General features: G+C 33.8%; 1 protein-coding gene across 1 annotated transcript in view; it reads right to left on the bottom strand.

The window, feature by feature from the left end:
* Nucleotides 1–16,249, bottom strand: part of CASD1 (CAS1 domain containing 1) — a 48,889-nt gene that overhangs the window by 23,804 nt on the left and 8,836 nt on the right. The window contains exons 3-7 of the mRNA XM_031665291.1: nt 16,094–16,214; nt 7,240–7,284; nt 6,203–6,265; nt 1,221–1,265; nt 680–803 (exon numbers count right to left, since the gene is read on the bottom strand). Coding sequence (XP_031521151.1) covers nt 680–803; nt 1,221–1,265; nt 6,203–6,265; nt 7,240–7,284; nt 16,094–16,214 — 398 coding nt within the window. The remainder of the gene's footprint in view (nt 1–679; nt 804–1,220; nt 1,266–6,202; nt 6,266–7,239; nt 7,285–16,093; nt 16,215–16,249) is intronic.

Here is a 16,249-nt window from a genome sequence, read left to right as displayed (position 1 = left end):
TTTTTCAGAAACCCTTTGCTTGCTAAAAAAGTATATTTACTTCTAATGACTTTAATATTATGAAGCAGGGTGAAGTATATTTACTTCTAATGACTTTAATGTTATGAAACACGGCAAAACCCCGTCTCTACCAAACATACAAAAAATTAGCTGGGTGTGGTGGTGCACACCTGTAGTCCCAGCTACTCGGGAGGCTGAGGCGGGAGGATCGCTTGAGCCTGGGAGGCGGAGGTTGCAGTGAGCCAAGATCATGCCACTGCACTCCAACCTGGGAAAGAGAGCAAGACCCTGTCTCAAAAAAAAAAAAAAAAAAAAAATTATGAAATAGATCGTATTTTTTCTATGTATTTCCCAATCACAATAAATATGTTTTGTAAGAAAAAAAGTCAGAGAGACCACATCTCATTTGCCTTTAGGACTTATCTTTTTGTTGTACATTCTATAGCCATTCTGCTGAGGTTCCTTGGAGGATATTTCTTATTTTTCACCTATGTTTATTAATTTGTTCCTTACATTTGAAAAAGGAGAGCAAATAACTCAAGTGTACTCTAATCTTGCAAATCTTGTTTCAAAATTAATTCACATAAAGCAGTAATTCTGCTTCTTGAAACAGAAGATAATAAAAACGCATGCTTCAAAATATACACAAAATGACGTTTTCTCATTACTCATTCCTTACCTTGTAAGACCCAATAAACATCACTAGTCTTTGCCAATTTTTCTAAAAGTGGTGCTATGGAGGTAATGTTCATTTTATATTGAGAAAGCGCTTCACTGCTACCATTGTGAATCTTGATGGACCACTAAAAAGAAGTATATATTATCCATTAATGTAGCATTTATCATAAACAATTAAAGTATATAATTTACCTATTGTAACAAGTGTTATTATTTTAGATATTTCTCATTTTATTTAACATAAGAATAAAATTTGGTCAAATTATTTCATGAAATACATGAAGGCAATTAGAAAAAGCTGTTATAAAACTATACTTTCAATGCATTCAAGAAGAATACAATTTTAGATATAAAAAATACTGATATTTAACAGTAAGTTTCCTAAGTTCATTCCAACCTTATTAAAATTCAACAATCTAATCATAATAGAAGTAAGAATTAAAAATTTAGGTACAATCAAGAATTCTGAATACAAATTAACTTTTTCTTAGCATGGTCTTAAACGTGAAACAAAATCATTAAGAATATAGATAATAACTTACTGTGGCAGCTCCTGCTACAATCACATGTGGTTTTGCAATGGAATCCTAAAGGAAGAAAAATCTTTATCATAGTATTATATCCAGTTCAGGGAATTAATACAAATAACATCATTTAATTTTTTTTCCTTAAAATATAAGTTCTTCCTTCTAAATTCATTCTAAGTTTTTAGAATTCCTTGTTATTATTATCGCTTATTATTGTTATAGCAAGACCGATATCCAATGCCTAAAATCTTGTAAGGCTACATATACATACAGGATGACAGAAATTTGGATGGTTAACTCTTTGATGTTCTTAAAAAAAAAAAGCACCACTGAAATCTAACACGACCTAATATTATTCTGAACTCTGAGTAAAATGCTTAGAGTAAAGCACTAGTGTATTATGTCAGTCAATTAAAAGGTAATCATGGAAGCCTAAAGGGTACACAGCATAAGTGTTAAATAAAATACAAGGTCAGTGCCAAAACAATCTTCTGGGAAAGTGAAATCCAATGCGTATTTAACAAAATAAACCGATAATTATTAAAGACCACATGCAGAAAAACGCAAGTAGAGATCCCTAAAAACCTGCGCCAAACGCAAATTAGAGTAGTTCCCTCCCTTACACATGGTTTCAGTGTACACTGTTTCAGTTACCCGTGGTCAACTGAAGTCCAAAAACATTAAATAGAAACTTCCAGAAATAAATAATTCCTAAGTTTTAAATTATGTGCCACTCTGAGTAACATGATAAAGTCTCATGCTATCCTGCACTGTCCCTCCTGGGATGTGAATCCTCCCTTTGTCCAGGGTATCACACTGTATGCTACCTGCCCATTAGTCACTTAGTAGCCATCTCAGTTGTCAGACCAACTGTCACAGCATCACAATCTTTGTGTTAAAGTAACCCCTATTTTACTCAATAATGACCCCAAAGCTCAAAAATAGTAATGCTGAGATACTGTTATAATTGTTCTATTTTATTATTAGTTATTGCTGTTAACCTCTTACTATGCCTAATTTATACATTAAACTTCATCATGCATTTGTATGTATAGGAAAAAACATTGTACACATAAGGTTTGGTACCATCTATAGTTTCAGCACATGCTGGGGTCTTGGAACATATTAACCATGGATAAATGGGGACTACTGTATGCTATTTATAATATATAGCAATAGTATATTATAGTACAATTATATTTGTAGGTAACTATATGTTATATACAGCATAACAAGTATATAGTACTTTATAGTACTTACTAACTTACTAAGTACATTCTCTTATCTCATTGTAATATAGATTCCTGCCTTCCACCCTGTGGGGCAGGCAAGATGATATTATATATCTCTTATAAAACAAAGACACAGACTCAGAATGGCTAATAGGATATTGCTGAGGCCTGCCAGGTAAGACAGAACTTAAGTCTTCTGACTTCTGAATCATCAAAGACCTGATATTGCAATCATACACACAAGAAACAATTAAAAACAAGTATGAAATTTAGTAACAAAAAATTGACTGATGTAAAAAATGACAGTTACTTTGTCACTATAAAGGTAATACACGCTTCATGTAAAACACTACAAAAATAGAGAAAAATAACAAAATAAATCAATTTTCTTTTAGATATATGACCATTTCCAGTTTAGCATGCTTCATTTTACACCGTTAAAGAATTTTTAGTGAATACAAAATTTTTAATATTTTTTCCTCATCTCTAGGTGCCTTTCTCATTCCCAAAACTTACACTGGTTATCCCAAACCTTACATTCCATGCCCTCCTTCTCAGCATAAAGTTTAATTCTCAAACTTCGTAGAGAAAATAAAATTCATCCAACAAGTGTGCTCTTGCCTTCCTTCCTTCATTCTTACAACTTCTCTATACTCCCGCAGCTATCTTCCTGACAAGAGAGTAAAGAAAGTATGTCTCTATTCTTCTCAATGGCTAATGCCTTCCTCTGTCTACATTCCCTCCCTTTTCACTTCTGGAGCTATAATTCATGAATTATGTCCTCCAACTCTCATAGTATCAATCTTGTCCTCCTCCTCCACTCTCTTTCCTTCCCTCAACTTAAAAGTGTTAAATCATCCTTATCCTCAAAAAGTTTTCCTTCAACCCTGTCTCACACCTGTAACCAAAAGATTACTTGAAAGATAACTTCCCTCACTATGCCAATTTCTTTATCTCTCATTTATGCCTCAACTTATGCTTTGAATTTGGGCTTCACTATCCATTAAAACTGTCCCACGAGCCCATTAACAAACCCTGGATTGCCAAACACTGTAGCTTCATTCCACCTTAGCAAGTTTTGAAGGTGACACTGGTGACTATCCATCTTTTAAAATGCTTACCTCCCCCTGTATGTGATTTTACAGTCCTTCCTCCCTTGGTTTTCTTCCTACTCCTTTTACTGCCACTTCTCGGAATCTCCTTGATAATTCCATTCCTCAAAAGCCCTCTCCTCTTGAATCTCTAAATTCTCTGCCTATTCAATTTCTTCCATTCAAATAACTTCAAATATCACCTCAATCCATACCAAGACTCCCAAAATCCATCCAATAGCTCAGACTTAATGACTTCCATTCACTTATAGAATTACATCTCAACTGCCAGTTTCTTTACAAGTCAGCCTAATTTCCTTCCACTCTTCCACTATATCACATCAGTAACCTGTTTAAAACTTTCAATGGTTCTCCACTTCAATTCAATTCAATGTACTTATTATCAGAAAATACACCCTGAAGTATTTAGAAGTAGTTAAAAAACAGATAAAATAAATCCACTCCCCCAATATGGCTTAGGATATCATTCATAATGTAGTACCTGCTTCCTCATCTCTTGTCAACTCCCTGTAAAATGAAGCATATGAAAAGAACAACCAAAACCAACACACATAAAGAAGCATTTTGTATGTCAGCTCCACTAAAACTGCTGGAAAGTCCCTGAATAGGCTATACTCCATCTTCAGCATCATTGCACACGCTGTTTCCTTTGCAGGAAATAACCCCACTTCTCGTTCCCCACACTCACCTTCATGACCACTTTATCTGAAAACTAATTTTGAAAACTTAAAAAAAATTACACTTATGGTCTATCCTCTGTAATCCTGTTTGTTGTGCCCTTTACATTTCCTATTTCAGCACTTGTCACATTGCTTAAGTGTATGTGTTATTCATCTAGCTCTTTGAGGGGAGGATCTCTATGTTAACCAACGTATCAACAGTGTCTAACTCAGTACCTAGAATATAGAAATATCTGTGGAATAACAATCTACTTAGAGTCCTCTCAATTCAACTTTGCTTTTACGCCTATAGGCTTCTAAAAGGCTATTCTAGTTAATAAGTGTATCTTCTTCCTAACTCATAGTTCTCAAATATTATCTCCTTTATAAAATGTTCTTAGATAATTACCAATACTCTCATCACCTCCTGTCCTAAGTGTCTCTATTCATGGTGCTTCCATAATCCTTTGAGCTCAATTCTGTGTTAGCTTTTGCCTTCTTTTGTCGTTATTCATCAGTAAGTCACCATCTACTAGATTACAAATTCCTTGAAGGCTGAGACTGGAGCTAATTCCCAGCCACATTACTATTACTCAGCACAAAGCTGGCAATAGTACATTAACAACAAAAATGTGGGTCTCCAAATCCTCAGGATCTAGCAGTTTACTACGGAAATAGTAAAAAGCAAATACATACATCCACACTGAAAACCATCAACTAATCAATCTCAGGTGACCATGTGGTCATCTACCTGAATAAAATATTTCCTTTTTCTCAACAACCATAATGAGTTTTACAACAGAATCTAAGGCTCCAAAAACTAGCTTTAACAAATGTATGAGAATTGAAATTTTGGATATGTAATATATCTCCAGGTTAGTAAATAACCTATAAAGGTTTTCTGTGATCTTGTAGGATTTACAAATTGTAGTGTATTAATGTTTAATTATGAATTTCTACTACTTTAATAAATATATTTTCAGTCCAGCACAAATATGAACCATACACTTAAATCATTTCAAATATACACGGAACATTATTCTACACTTAAGGACATTTAAAAACATATCGACAAAACCAAAACGCACCGTAGACCTCAATTTCCCAGAAATTTGAATTCCAGAAGCCGTCTACATGTTTGTTTTTTGGAAAACATTTGCTCAAAGAAACAAGGTTAGAAATGGTAGCTAGGTTCCCACAAGATCCTACAAAACCCTATTTATTGTATGATGTGGTTGTAATACTAAATATTTATTGTGAAGAAAAAAATCCCAAACCAAAAAACTGTTGCAGGGCAATTAATTAAACAAAACAAGGTCAATAAAATTAAATATTGTTTTATCCATCTGAAATACAAATGTCTCTGGGAAAGAATACAGGTTTAATTAAAGGACTGACAAAAGGCTGTATGGAAACTACTACACAGATTGTAAAATGGACTTGTGAGAACTTAGGAGTTTTCTGAGGTTAATAGCATGCTTACCTTTACATCTAATTTATCTCCAAACATGATGAGCTAAAACATATTAGTCTTGCCTGCTAGATCACAAATATAATAATAAAAAGAAAAAAAAAAGACTATAAAAACAAATAAACAAAAGTTTCCTGAAGTATCTGGGCATAAGTTTGAAGGAGAAAACAGAAAAATGCACAAGAGAATATACACTGTGCTGGGAAGATTACCTGGGTTTGAATCAGCTGAACTACAGCAGTAACAGAAGACTTTAAATATGGAAAGTCTGGTATAAACATAATCTGCTTTCTGGTTAGAATGGTGATAATGGGGCAGAGATATTGGATCAACACGTTCTCTTCTCAATAAAGTGCTAGAATCAGTGCAGCGCAGCTTAGTTGCTATCAAGAAGGCAGGTATAAAATATAGGAGAGTGGGACAAGTGAGTAAAGGGAAGAAATATATGCTTGCGAGCTTTTAAAATTTGGTTGCTTTAAAAAAAAAAAAAAAAAAAAAAGCCCTAGGATTTTTAAATACAGACCTCAGTCCACACTTTGATACACTGTTTCATAGAACCATTAACTTCAGGATGCCACAGAAAATCCTAAAAGAGAAATGTTAGAAGTAAAGACAAAGTCGAAGAAACTCTTAATTCCACCATTCAGAATAAACATTAACATTCTCTTATAGAGTACTTAAAAGTAAAACACTACCCTTGTCCAATACATCTTCAATTCCTATCTTAATTTGCCAAGAGTCTTACAATAGTTCTCCTTGAATCCACTTCTGTCTTCCTCTAACCTCTGTCCACATTTTAGCCAGAGCAATCTTTTAAAAACTTAAATCTGATCTTGCCACACCCCTGCTTAAGTATTCAGAGACTTTCTACTGCCTTGAGAATAAAATCTAAAACACTATAAATTGCTAAGAAGGTTCAGGATCTCCACCTGTCTCTTCTGCGTCTCCTGCTACTTGTACCCTTGCTCTCCCTTTTGGTACTCAGTCAGCTCCTGGAATGCTCTATGTTCTCCTTTTTCTCTAGGACTTTGCACATACTATTCCTTCTGTCCATAATGCTCACAAACTCTTCCACTGAGCCTGCCTAACTCTTACTTATTTTTGAAGGCTCAGTTAAAATATACTTCTGCAGGGAGGAAAACAACTTTCAATTCCTTGCTCTGTACATTCCCATTGCCCCTCTTTTTCTTTTCTGCCATGCTTGTCCCACTTGTATTTGCATGTAGAGAACTATAAAAACCTGCAATCTTCATTAGGTCAAGGCCATTTTTGTCTTGATCCTCACTGAATTCTTAATGATTGGGAATTCAGAAAATTCACATATTCTTTTACAGACATTAATCCAGAACGCATACTGGTTTTGAATTCATGTGCAAGATTACTCTTTCCTAATAAAATTTTGAGACCATTACATAAAACAACTCACACAGACTTTTACTCCACTATCCTAATATTCTTATCTACTCTCAAGAATACACTGAAATACACTTAGGATATTCAATTAACCAAAGAATATAGTTTCAACATTGTAACATCTAGCTTACTATTACATGAACTTACCACTTTAACTGATGCAGTCTTGTCTTCAAAAGGAATATTTTCATGCTGCCATAAAAGGAGACAGAGAAACATTAATGTACAGATTAAATTTATATAAATAATGCCCCATTTAGCTGCTTTGTTGATTTATTTTTATGCATATTTTTGATTTATTTTTAAGCACCAAATCTCAATTATCTAAAAACTCTACCCAAAGGGGAAAAAACCAAGATAGAACATAACAAAATAAGTGACATTAGTTAAATTGTCTACATGTGATTTTCAACATCTAAGATATAGTTCAAAGTTAAATTTCAACAGCAAACAAGCAAATACATAAACATGTCTATATAAATTACCTTTTTGCCAAGATTGCCAGGATTCCAATTTAGTCCCAATATTACTATTTTTTGTTTGATTTGTTTTTTGTTTGCTATTTTGAGACAGAGTCTCACTCTGTTGCCTGGGCTGTAGTACAGAGGTGTGATCTCGGCTCATTGCAACCTCCGCCTCCCGGGCTCAAGCAATCTTCTCACCTCAGCCTCCCAAGTAGCTAGGACCACAGGTGCACGCCACTATGCTTGGCTAATTTTTTAAAAATATTTTTTGTAGTGACAGGGTTTTGCCATGTTGTCCAGCTGGTCTCGAACTCCTGGGCTCAAGTGATCCACTCACCTCAGCCTCCCAAAGTGCTGGGATTACAAGGCATATGCCACTGTGCCCAGCACTTGTATTACTATTTGTCTCAGAAATGGACTGCTACCCTTCATTTCCCGAGTCCCTTCTGGTTAGGCAGAGCCACAAGGCTAGTTTTGGCTAATGCAATGTGGATATATGTGACATACACCACTTCCAGGCTGAATTTCCCAAGGCAATTCTCTGGTCTCTAACTTAACTGATGCACCGACTAAGGAAGTCAAATGTTCCAAGGTACTTTAAAAGACAGTAAAAATTCCAATAGTAGGAACGGCTAAATGACTATGTGGAGCAAAGCCTCTCGCCAGCCCACCTAGGACATGCAACGCTAAGCAAGAACTTCTGTTTTGTTAAGACATTAGAGCGGTTTGTTGGTGTAGCAACACCTAGTCCATTCTCACCAGTGTACTAGTATAGGCCCTGACTGACAGGAATGGATGAACATGACTCTAGGTTATTGTAGGTTTCCCTCTGAAACCAGCATATAAATAGTTCATTTGTAGAAAAAATTGAAACGTGAACACTACAACTTCTTATAACCAAATGTTCTACACAAAGAATGGCATTCCTTTCAGAATTAGAAATCCTAGGTGGGAAAGGGGTAAGGGTGGTCAGTAAGAAGCTAATTCTATTGTTAAAATCAAAATTGAAATGTTTTCATTAATTCAAACAGACAAATAGTATTTATACTGAAATCTCCATGAAACAAAATTTGTTCTATCAACAAGTTAACTTTTTAGGTTCTTGTTGGTGCTTCTAAAACATTACTTTCCAAAAGGAGTCTTGAGACTATTAATTCAATGAAACTTTAAGGTAAGTTTCTTTGGTCAAATAGATCTGGGATATACTGGGTCAAACAAAATCACACGGGTGTTTTCCTCCTTCTACCGCATCTTCAACCTTTTAAAAATGTGTCCTCAGAAAAATAATGTCATGAACTTTCTTTGTCTTACTTTGCATAGAGTAGTTAATGCAACTCTATCTCTTTCTTCTTTGTCCTTTTCTAATATAACGTTTGATATATACAAAAAAGTCACATATATGAAAATCACAAAGCACAGTAGAACTAAATAAACACTCATGAATCCATGATACAAATCAGAGCATTGCCAACACACTGAACCACCTATGTGGTCCTTTCCCTATCTTAACTCCATGTTTCACCCAAAGTAAACCACTCTCCTGAATTGTGTGTTTATACTTTGTTTTTAAAAACTTTCTATAGTTTTTGTCACATAAATATGCATCTTTAAATGATATATTTGTCACATAAATATGCATCTTTAAATGATATATATTAATTTTGTCAGTTTTCTCTCCAACTTTTAATTTTAAAAATTTTCAATCTTACAGCAAAGCTGACAGAATTAAATGAATGCCCAAAACGTTTTACCAATTGTTAACATTTCCTATACCAGCTTCACCTTTCTTCCTCTCTACACATATATATTCTATAGTTTTTCTTCTTTGCTGAACTATGTGAAAGTTCATTATAGAAGTCATAACATTTCACCCTTAAATTCTTAAGCATATTCTCTTTAAGTATATACCCCTAAGAACATTCTCTTACATAAGGAATTTGACATTGAAAAAATATTATCTCATTTAATATATAGTCCGTATTCAATTTTTTCCAATTTCCCAAGAATATCCTTTCTATAGCTCTTAATCTACAATTCCATTAAAATCGTGTTACATTTAGTTGTCAAATCTCTTAATCTCATATAACCTGGAACATTCCCTAGCGTTTAAAAATTTGTACATATCAGTTTATTTTATCAATACTATTTTTATTAATATCAAGTATCGTATTTACTATTTTTGTAGAGTACAGGTCAACTGATACATTACTATCTAGATTATAAAAAGCACTAATTGTTGTCTTCTTGGATATGTCTCTTAAGAAAAGAGTAAGAATTTCCCTAATTGTTCCATAGATCCATAAGCCATAAAAATGTTCACCATCAAACGATAATGCAAATTATTTTCTGGAGTATTTATAACAATTTACACTCTCACTAGCAGTTTATAAGACATCTACTGGTATACAGCCTAATACATCTGGTCTGTTTTCATATTTCTTGCCATTGTCAGATTTAATTTCTGCCATTATAGTAGGTATAAAAAAAAAATCTCACTTCTACTTCAGTAAAATGCCTGGCCATACTCCCTGACCCCCACCTTCTGTCCACTGGGTTATCTTTTTCATTAATTTGCAGTTTCTGACATTTCTTGAATGTATGTTGTAAATTATCTTTTCTCAATTTGTAGCTTATCTTTTTTCTTTAAGGTATCTTTTGGTGAATAGATACTCTTTATCTTAAGGTATGTGAATTTATCTTTTATTTCTCAGCACTTTTTGTTTCTTATGTAAGAGATGTTTCCCTACCTTGAGATAATGAAGATATTCTCCTACATTTTATTTCTATTTCTAAAGGTTTCAAATTTTTTACTTTCATATTTAAGTTTAAACTCATCCATCTAGAAACGATTTTACTCGATGGTGTGAGGTAGGAACCCAATTTCAACTTTTTCCATGTGCAAATTGCCTTAGCACCATTAACTGAATAGACCTTCTTTTCCCCAGGGATCTTCTATGGCATTTCTGTTACTTTTAAAGTCATTTTATATGGAAGTTTCTATTTTAGAGCTCTATATTTTATTCTACCGGTTTATTTGTTTAACTCTACACCAATACCACACTGTTTTAATTACTACAAGGTAAAATTAAATCTTGATATTGTAGAACAAATCCTTTCCACCTTGTTTTCAGATCTGTTGTGGTTATTCTTGGTCTGCTGCCCTTCCATAAAAAATTTAGAATCCATTAGTAAAGTTCCACAGCAAATTCTGTTAGGATTTTATTGGAATTACACTGAACCTACAGATCAGTCTGGCAATAACTGACATCTTTACAATACTGAGTCTTCCCATCCAAGGAAACAGTATATTATATTCCATCTAATTATGTCATTTGGAACTGTCTTCCAAAAATTTTTTATAGCTTTTCTGCATACAGATCTTCCACATTTGCTGTTTATTCTTATGTAACATATAGTTGTTGTTGTTACTATTGCACATGATATATTTTAAAAGCCTTTAGAACTCTACATTGTTGGCATGTAGATATGTGTTAATTTTTAACAGCTTTGTTGAGGTATCACAATTTTTGTATGTACATCTTATAATCAGCTACCTTGTTAAAATCTTTATTACTTCTAGCAAATTTTCTATAAATTCTTTGGGATTTTCTATGTAGAGAATTGTATCATATGAACTCCTAAGTTTATTTCTTTCCAATCCTTACATCTTTAGATTATCTTTTTTGGCTAGAATCTCTAATACAATGTTGAATAGAAGCAGCAGTAATGAACATCCTTGTCTTTTTCCTGATTTTAATGGAAATATGTCTGACATTTCACCATTAAGAACATTTACCGTAGGCTTCTAGAATTTTTACCAGGTTAAGTTTGATATAAAGTAACTTAAAGAAAGAATGACACCAATTCTCTGATATTGTTGGAATTTGTTTAATGGTGTAATACACATTAAAAATCAAAAAGCTGGCCAGGTGCACTGGCTCACACCTTTAATCCCAGCACTTTGGGAGGCCGAGGCGGGCAGATCACAAGGTCAGGAGATCGAGACCATCCTGGCTAACACGGTGAAACCCCGTCTCTACTAAAAATACAAAAACAAAATTATCTGGGCGTGGTGGCGGGCACCCGTAGTCCCAGCTACCGGGGAGGCAGAGGCAGGAGAACGGCGTGAACCAGAGCTGAGACTGCACCACTGCACTCCAGCCTGGGCAACAGAGAAAGACTCCATCTCAAAAAAAAGGAAAAATAAAAATAAAAATAATTCAAAAGTTCCATGCATTCTTGAAACAAACATATTCCCTGATTGTAAAGTGTATTTTCTAAATTATTGAGCTATAAGGTTATAGAATCAAGCATGTTAATGGTCTACTGTATGTTTACTAGTTTTATTTGCTTGTTCTATCATTAATTGAGAGCAGTATGCAATTCTCCCACTATGAGTGAGAATTTGCCAATTTCTCCTTGTAGTTGTATTTTTGCTTTATAAATTTTAAGGCTAATTTATTAGATGCCTACAAGTTTAAAATCTTAGTTATCTGAATTCTTTGTCATTAGAAAGTGACTTTCTGTATCCCTGAAAATGCTTTTGCCTTAAAATCTATTTATCTCATACTGATATGACTTAACTTTCTTTAGTATTTATCTGGTGAATCCTTTTTCATTTTTAATTAAAACCTTTTCATGTCCTTTTTATTTTAAGTATGTCTTTTTAACCAGCAGAAAGTTCTCTTTAAGAGCAATTTGAAAAATCTGTGTTTAGCTCGTAAGTTTAGGCTACTTGCATTTATTTTGACTATAAATGTTTTTACCATCTCACTTTTTTGCTTTTTTTTTTTTTTTGAGATGGAGTCTCACTCTGTCACCCAGGCTGCACTCCAGCGATTTCAGCTCACTGCAAGCTCCGTCTCCCAGGGTTCACGCAATTCTCCTGCCTCAGCCTCCCGAGTAGCTGGGACTACAGGCGCCCACCATCACACAAGCTAATTTTTTGTGTTTTTAGCAGAGACAGGGTTTCACTGTGTTAGCCAGGATGGTCTTGATCTCCTGCCCTCGTGATCCACCCACCTCGGCCTCCCAAAGTGCTGGAATTACAGGTGTGAGCCACAGCGCCCGGCTTTATCATCTCACTTTTTAATTTCTATTCCTGCCACATATATGTAGCTTTTTCATATATGTATAATATATGTAAAAACAGCTTTTTACATAGACATATAAATATGTGTATGTATATCATATATATGTGTATGGTATATGCATGTGTATGCATATGTATAAAATACATTTGGCATTAGATGGGTTTGGTTTTTGCTTAATTTTTTTATTCTTTTGGTTGAAATGTATACATCCTAATTCTATTCTTTCTTTCGGTCCTTATTCTTGAAGTTTTACTGTGCATCTTTAAGTTTTTAAAAAACACAATATTTTAGAGAATATAGAGTACATTAGAACACTTTGTGATCATTTACCCTTGATATATATGCTATTATTAGCTAGTTCTTTAGTTCTGTCTTTTCACTAACTGCAAAAGATATTTTATACATTGTTGAGATTTATATACGTTTACTATTTTCTTAAACCATTGCTTCTTATATTTCAGATAATTTTTTTCTGAACATTTCCCTCATTCCTGTTTATCCTTCAGAAATTCCTTTAGTGTTAAGTCTATTTTATAGTAAACCCTCATTATTTTCATATACCTGAGAATGTCCTATAATACATCTCAAGAATGCAGAAATTTTAATTCCAGGTATACAATTCTGGGTTAAAACTTACTTTCAGAACTTTAATGCTACTATTCTTTTTTTTTTTTTCTTTTTGAGACAGAGTCTCACTCTGTCACCAGGCTGGAGTGCAGTGGCTTGATCTCAGCTCACTGCAACCTCCACCTCCTGGGTTCAAGTGACTTTCCTGCCTCAGCCTCCCGAGTAGCTGGGACTGCAGGCACATGCCACCACACTCAGCTAATTTTTTGCATTTTAGTAGACATGGGGTATCACCATGCTGGCCAGGATGGCCTCGATCTCCTGACCTCAGTTGATCCGCCCGCCTCGGCATCCCAAAGTGCTGGGATTACAGGCATGAGCCACCACGGCCGGCCTAATTTTTGTATTTTTAGGAGAGACGGGATTTCACTATGTTGGCCAGGATGGTCTCCATCTCCACCTCGTGATCCGACTGCTTCAGCCTCCCAAAGTGTTGGGATTACAGGCATGAGCCACCACACCCAGCCCATCGACAGTATTTTTTTAAACCTAGGCTCCAGTTGGTTTGATGTAGAAGGAGTCCCCAGAGTATCCAGTCGGCCCTATGGCTGGAAGCAACACAAAATGGATTTCTTTATTATAAGACTTCTCAAGTTTTTAATATCCCAGACTAAATTAAAACTATCTAAGAGGGAGATACGATATCTAGCTCTGCCCAAATTCATTTGCCCAAAGCTTCTCACAGAACTAGTTTCCCACAAAGCATAATTTGAAAAAATTCACCTCTAAAGTCTCTTTTTTAAAAAATTTGCCTCGATACAGAAAATAAACCAAATTCAAACAAAGAATTATCTTCAATATTCCTATTCTACCCAGACATACCCATATCAGGCTTTAAATAAAATTAATAAGCTTTTATAATATGCCAGATTATGCTAGGCACAAGAAATATATTTAAAAATAATAATGATGGTATGTAATTTCTGTCCTCAAGGTGTGCAGAGACAAGGTAACATATAATTTGGCAAATGCTCCACTAGCAGCTTGATTTAAATATTTTCTTGAAAACTGTCTCTTTAAGACCAGGACACACAATCTTTGTTTCTTTTTAAATGCATATAAATTAATCTTGTCTGATATCTCGTTTGATAATCTTGGGATAACTGGGCATCTTAGACTCTAAAAACTGGAAACCTAAGTGTTGTAACTGGGGCTCAAGAACAATGTACCATACTGTATCTACTTTTGGTTGCAGACTAAACCATTATAGCTTTTTAAAACTACCTGTTGTCAAATGGATTATTCAAATTTTTAGAAAGTCATGCAAGTTTAAACCAAGAAATATTAAAACCTTCATAGTAATCAGAAATCTCTCTACTTTTCAAAAGTTTACTAAAGGTTGGGCAGGCACAGTGGCTCATGCCTGTAATTCCAGCACTTTGGGAGGTCAAGGTGGAAGAACTGCTTAAGCTCAGAAGTTTAACAACAGCTTGGGCAACATAGTGAGACCTCATCTCTATTAAAAATAATTTTTTTAATTATTAAAAATAAAAGTTTATTAAACATTTTCACTTTAAATTGTAATAATTTCATGTTAAATAGTTTTGAGTCTTCTCTATAATTTCGTATGTATAAATGCAAATGGAAAATACAGATAGCAAATAAAATGAAAAGTTGACTGTATCGTTTGTTTCCATTATTCTCATTCTCACATGGAATAGCTGCTAAAGATTTAGGACCTGGTATCATCATCACTATGTTAAAAACTACTTAGCTATGAAGCCTCTAAGTTTTCAACTCTTTACCACAGGCAGATTTTCATAAATTCATGAGCTACTCCCCTCTACTCTTGTACTCTACTTTCTTGTATTCTACTTTCCCCCTTTGCTATTCCCCTCTCGCAATCACATGGTATTTGAAGACAATGATTAGAATCTGAGATCACTTATAAAGGTATAAACAGAGGATATGAGATAATTCACCAAAAAATAATGAACTAATTAATTTATAGAAAGAAATTAATCCTTGTTAGTTTTTAAAGTTATATTTTTTAAATGAGAAATTTTCTAACAAAATCAATAACAGAAATCTATTGCATTGCTGTTTTAATTTATAGTATGATCACCCAATGCCAGAAAGTTTGCAGAAAATTAGGCCCCAAAATATATTGCTAATTAGTATAAACTGAAAAAATTTTGCAGCATAATCAATAATTTTTAACTGTTTATGTTATTTAACCTAATATTTGAATTGTAGAGATTCCACCCTAAGGAAATAATTTAAAAAGCAAAGTTTTCACATAAAGAAGTAATTTAAAATGTCTTTTTTAACTGCAAAAAATTAGAAAACTACAAAAAGCTTTAAAAAGTGGGAAATTATGTAAAATTACATTATATCCACTCAATAATATGCTGCCATTAAGAAGATACTTAAGTTGATTATATAATGATGAATAAGTGGTGAAGAAAAAACGGAAGATATAAAATTGCACATATTAAAAGATTACTAGTATTTTTTTTAAAAAAGAGATGAGCAAAAAGAAGTATGGAAAAATACTAACAGGAGAATAAGGGGTATATTTTCTCTTTGTCTTCTTTCTAAGGAAATTTAAAAGTTCTTCCATGGTAAAAATGTATTACTTCTGAAAACTAAAAGTTTAGGTTATTATAACAAAAAGCCTGCCAATGTCTTAGCCACAACTTCTTTTTCTCATCTTCCTCATTAAAGCAAGTCATCCCTCTTTTTCCCCAACCTTTCTGAAAATCAAAGTAAAATGTTTTCAGCTCCTACTCAATCTGGAGAGACACATTCCTCCTGTAACTATTCAGTTGGTTAACTTCTAAAACAACTCTACAGAAGGGAATAGACAAGTTTTACCTTATTTCCTTCTTCTTTGAATTGGGGATTAATTATTTTTACAAAAGAATAAAACAATTGACGAATTCTGGAATCTCCAATAAATGCAATATGTTTATCTACAAGGCAGTTCTTTGCTTCACTGAAAGCAACAAAGAAAAATTAATTAAAATAAGT

The sequence above is a fragment of the Papio anubis genome, chromosome 4 (genome assembly GCF_008728515.1).
Source record: "Papio anubis isolate 15944 chromosome 4, Panubis1.0, whole genome shotgun sequence".
Taxonomy (NCBI): domain Eukaryota; kingdom Metazoa; phylum Chordata; class Mammalia; order Primates; family Cercopithecidae; genus Papio; species Papio anubis.
Note: the sequence above shows the minus strand (reverse complement) of the source record. Positions and strands in the feature narration are given on the sequence as shown.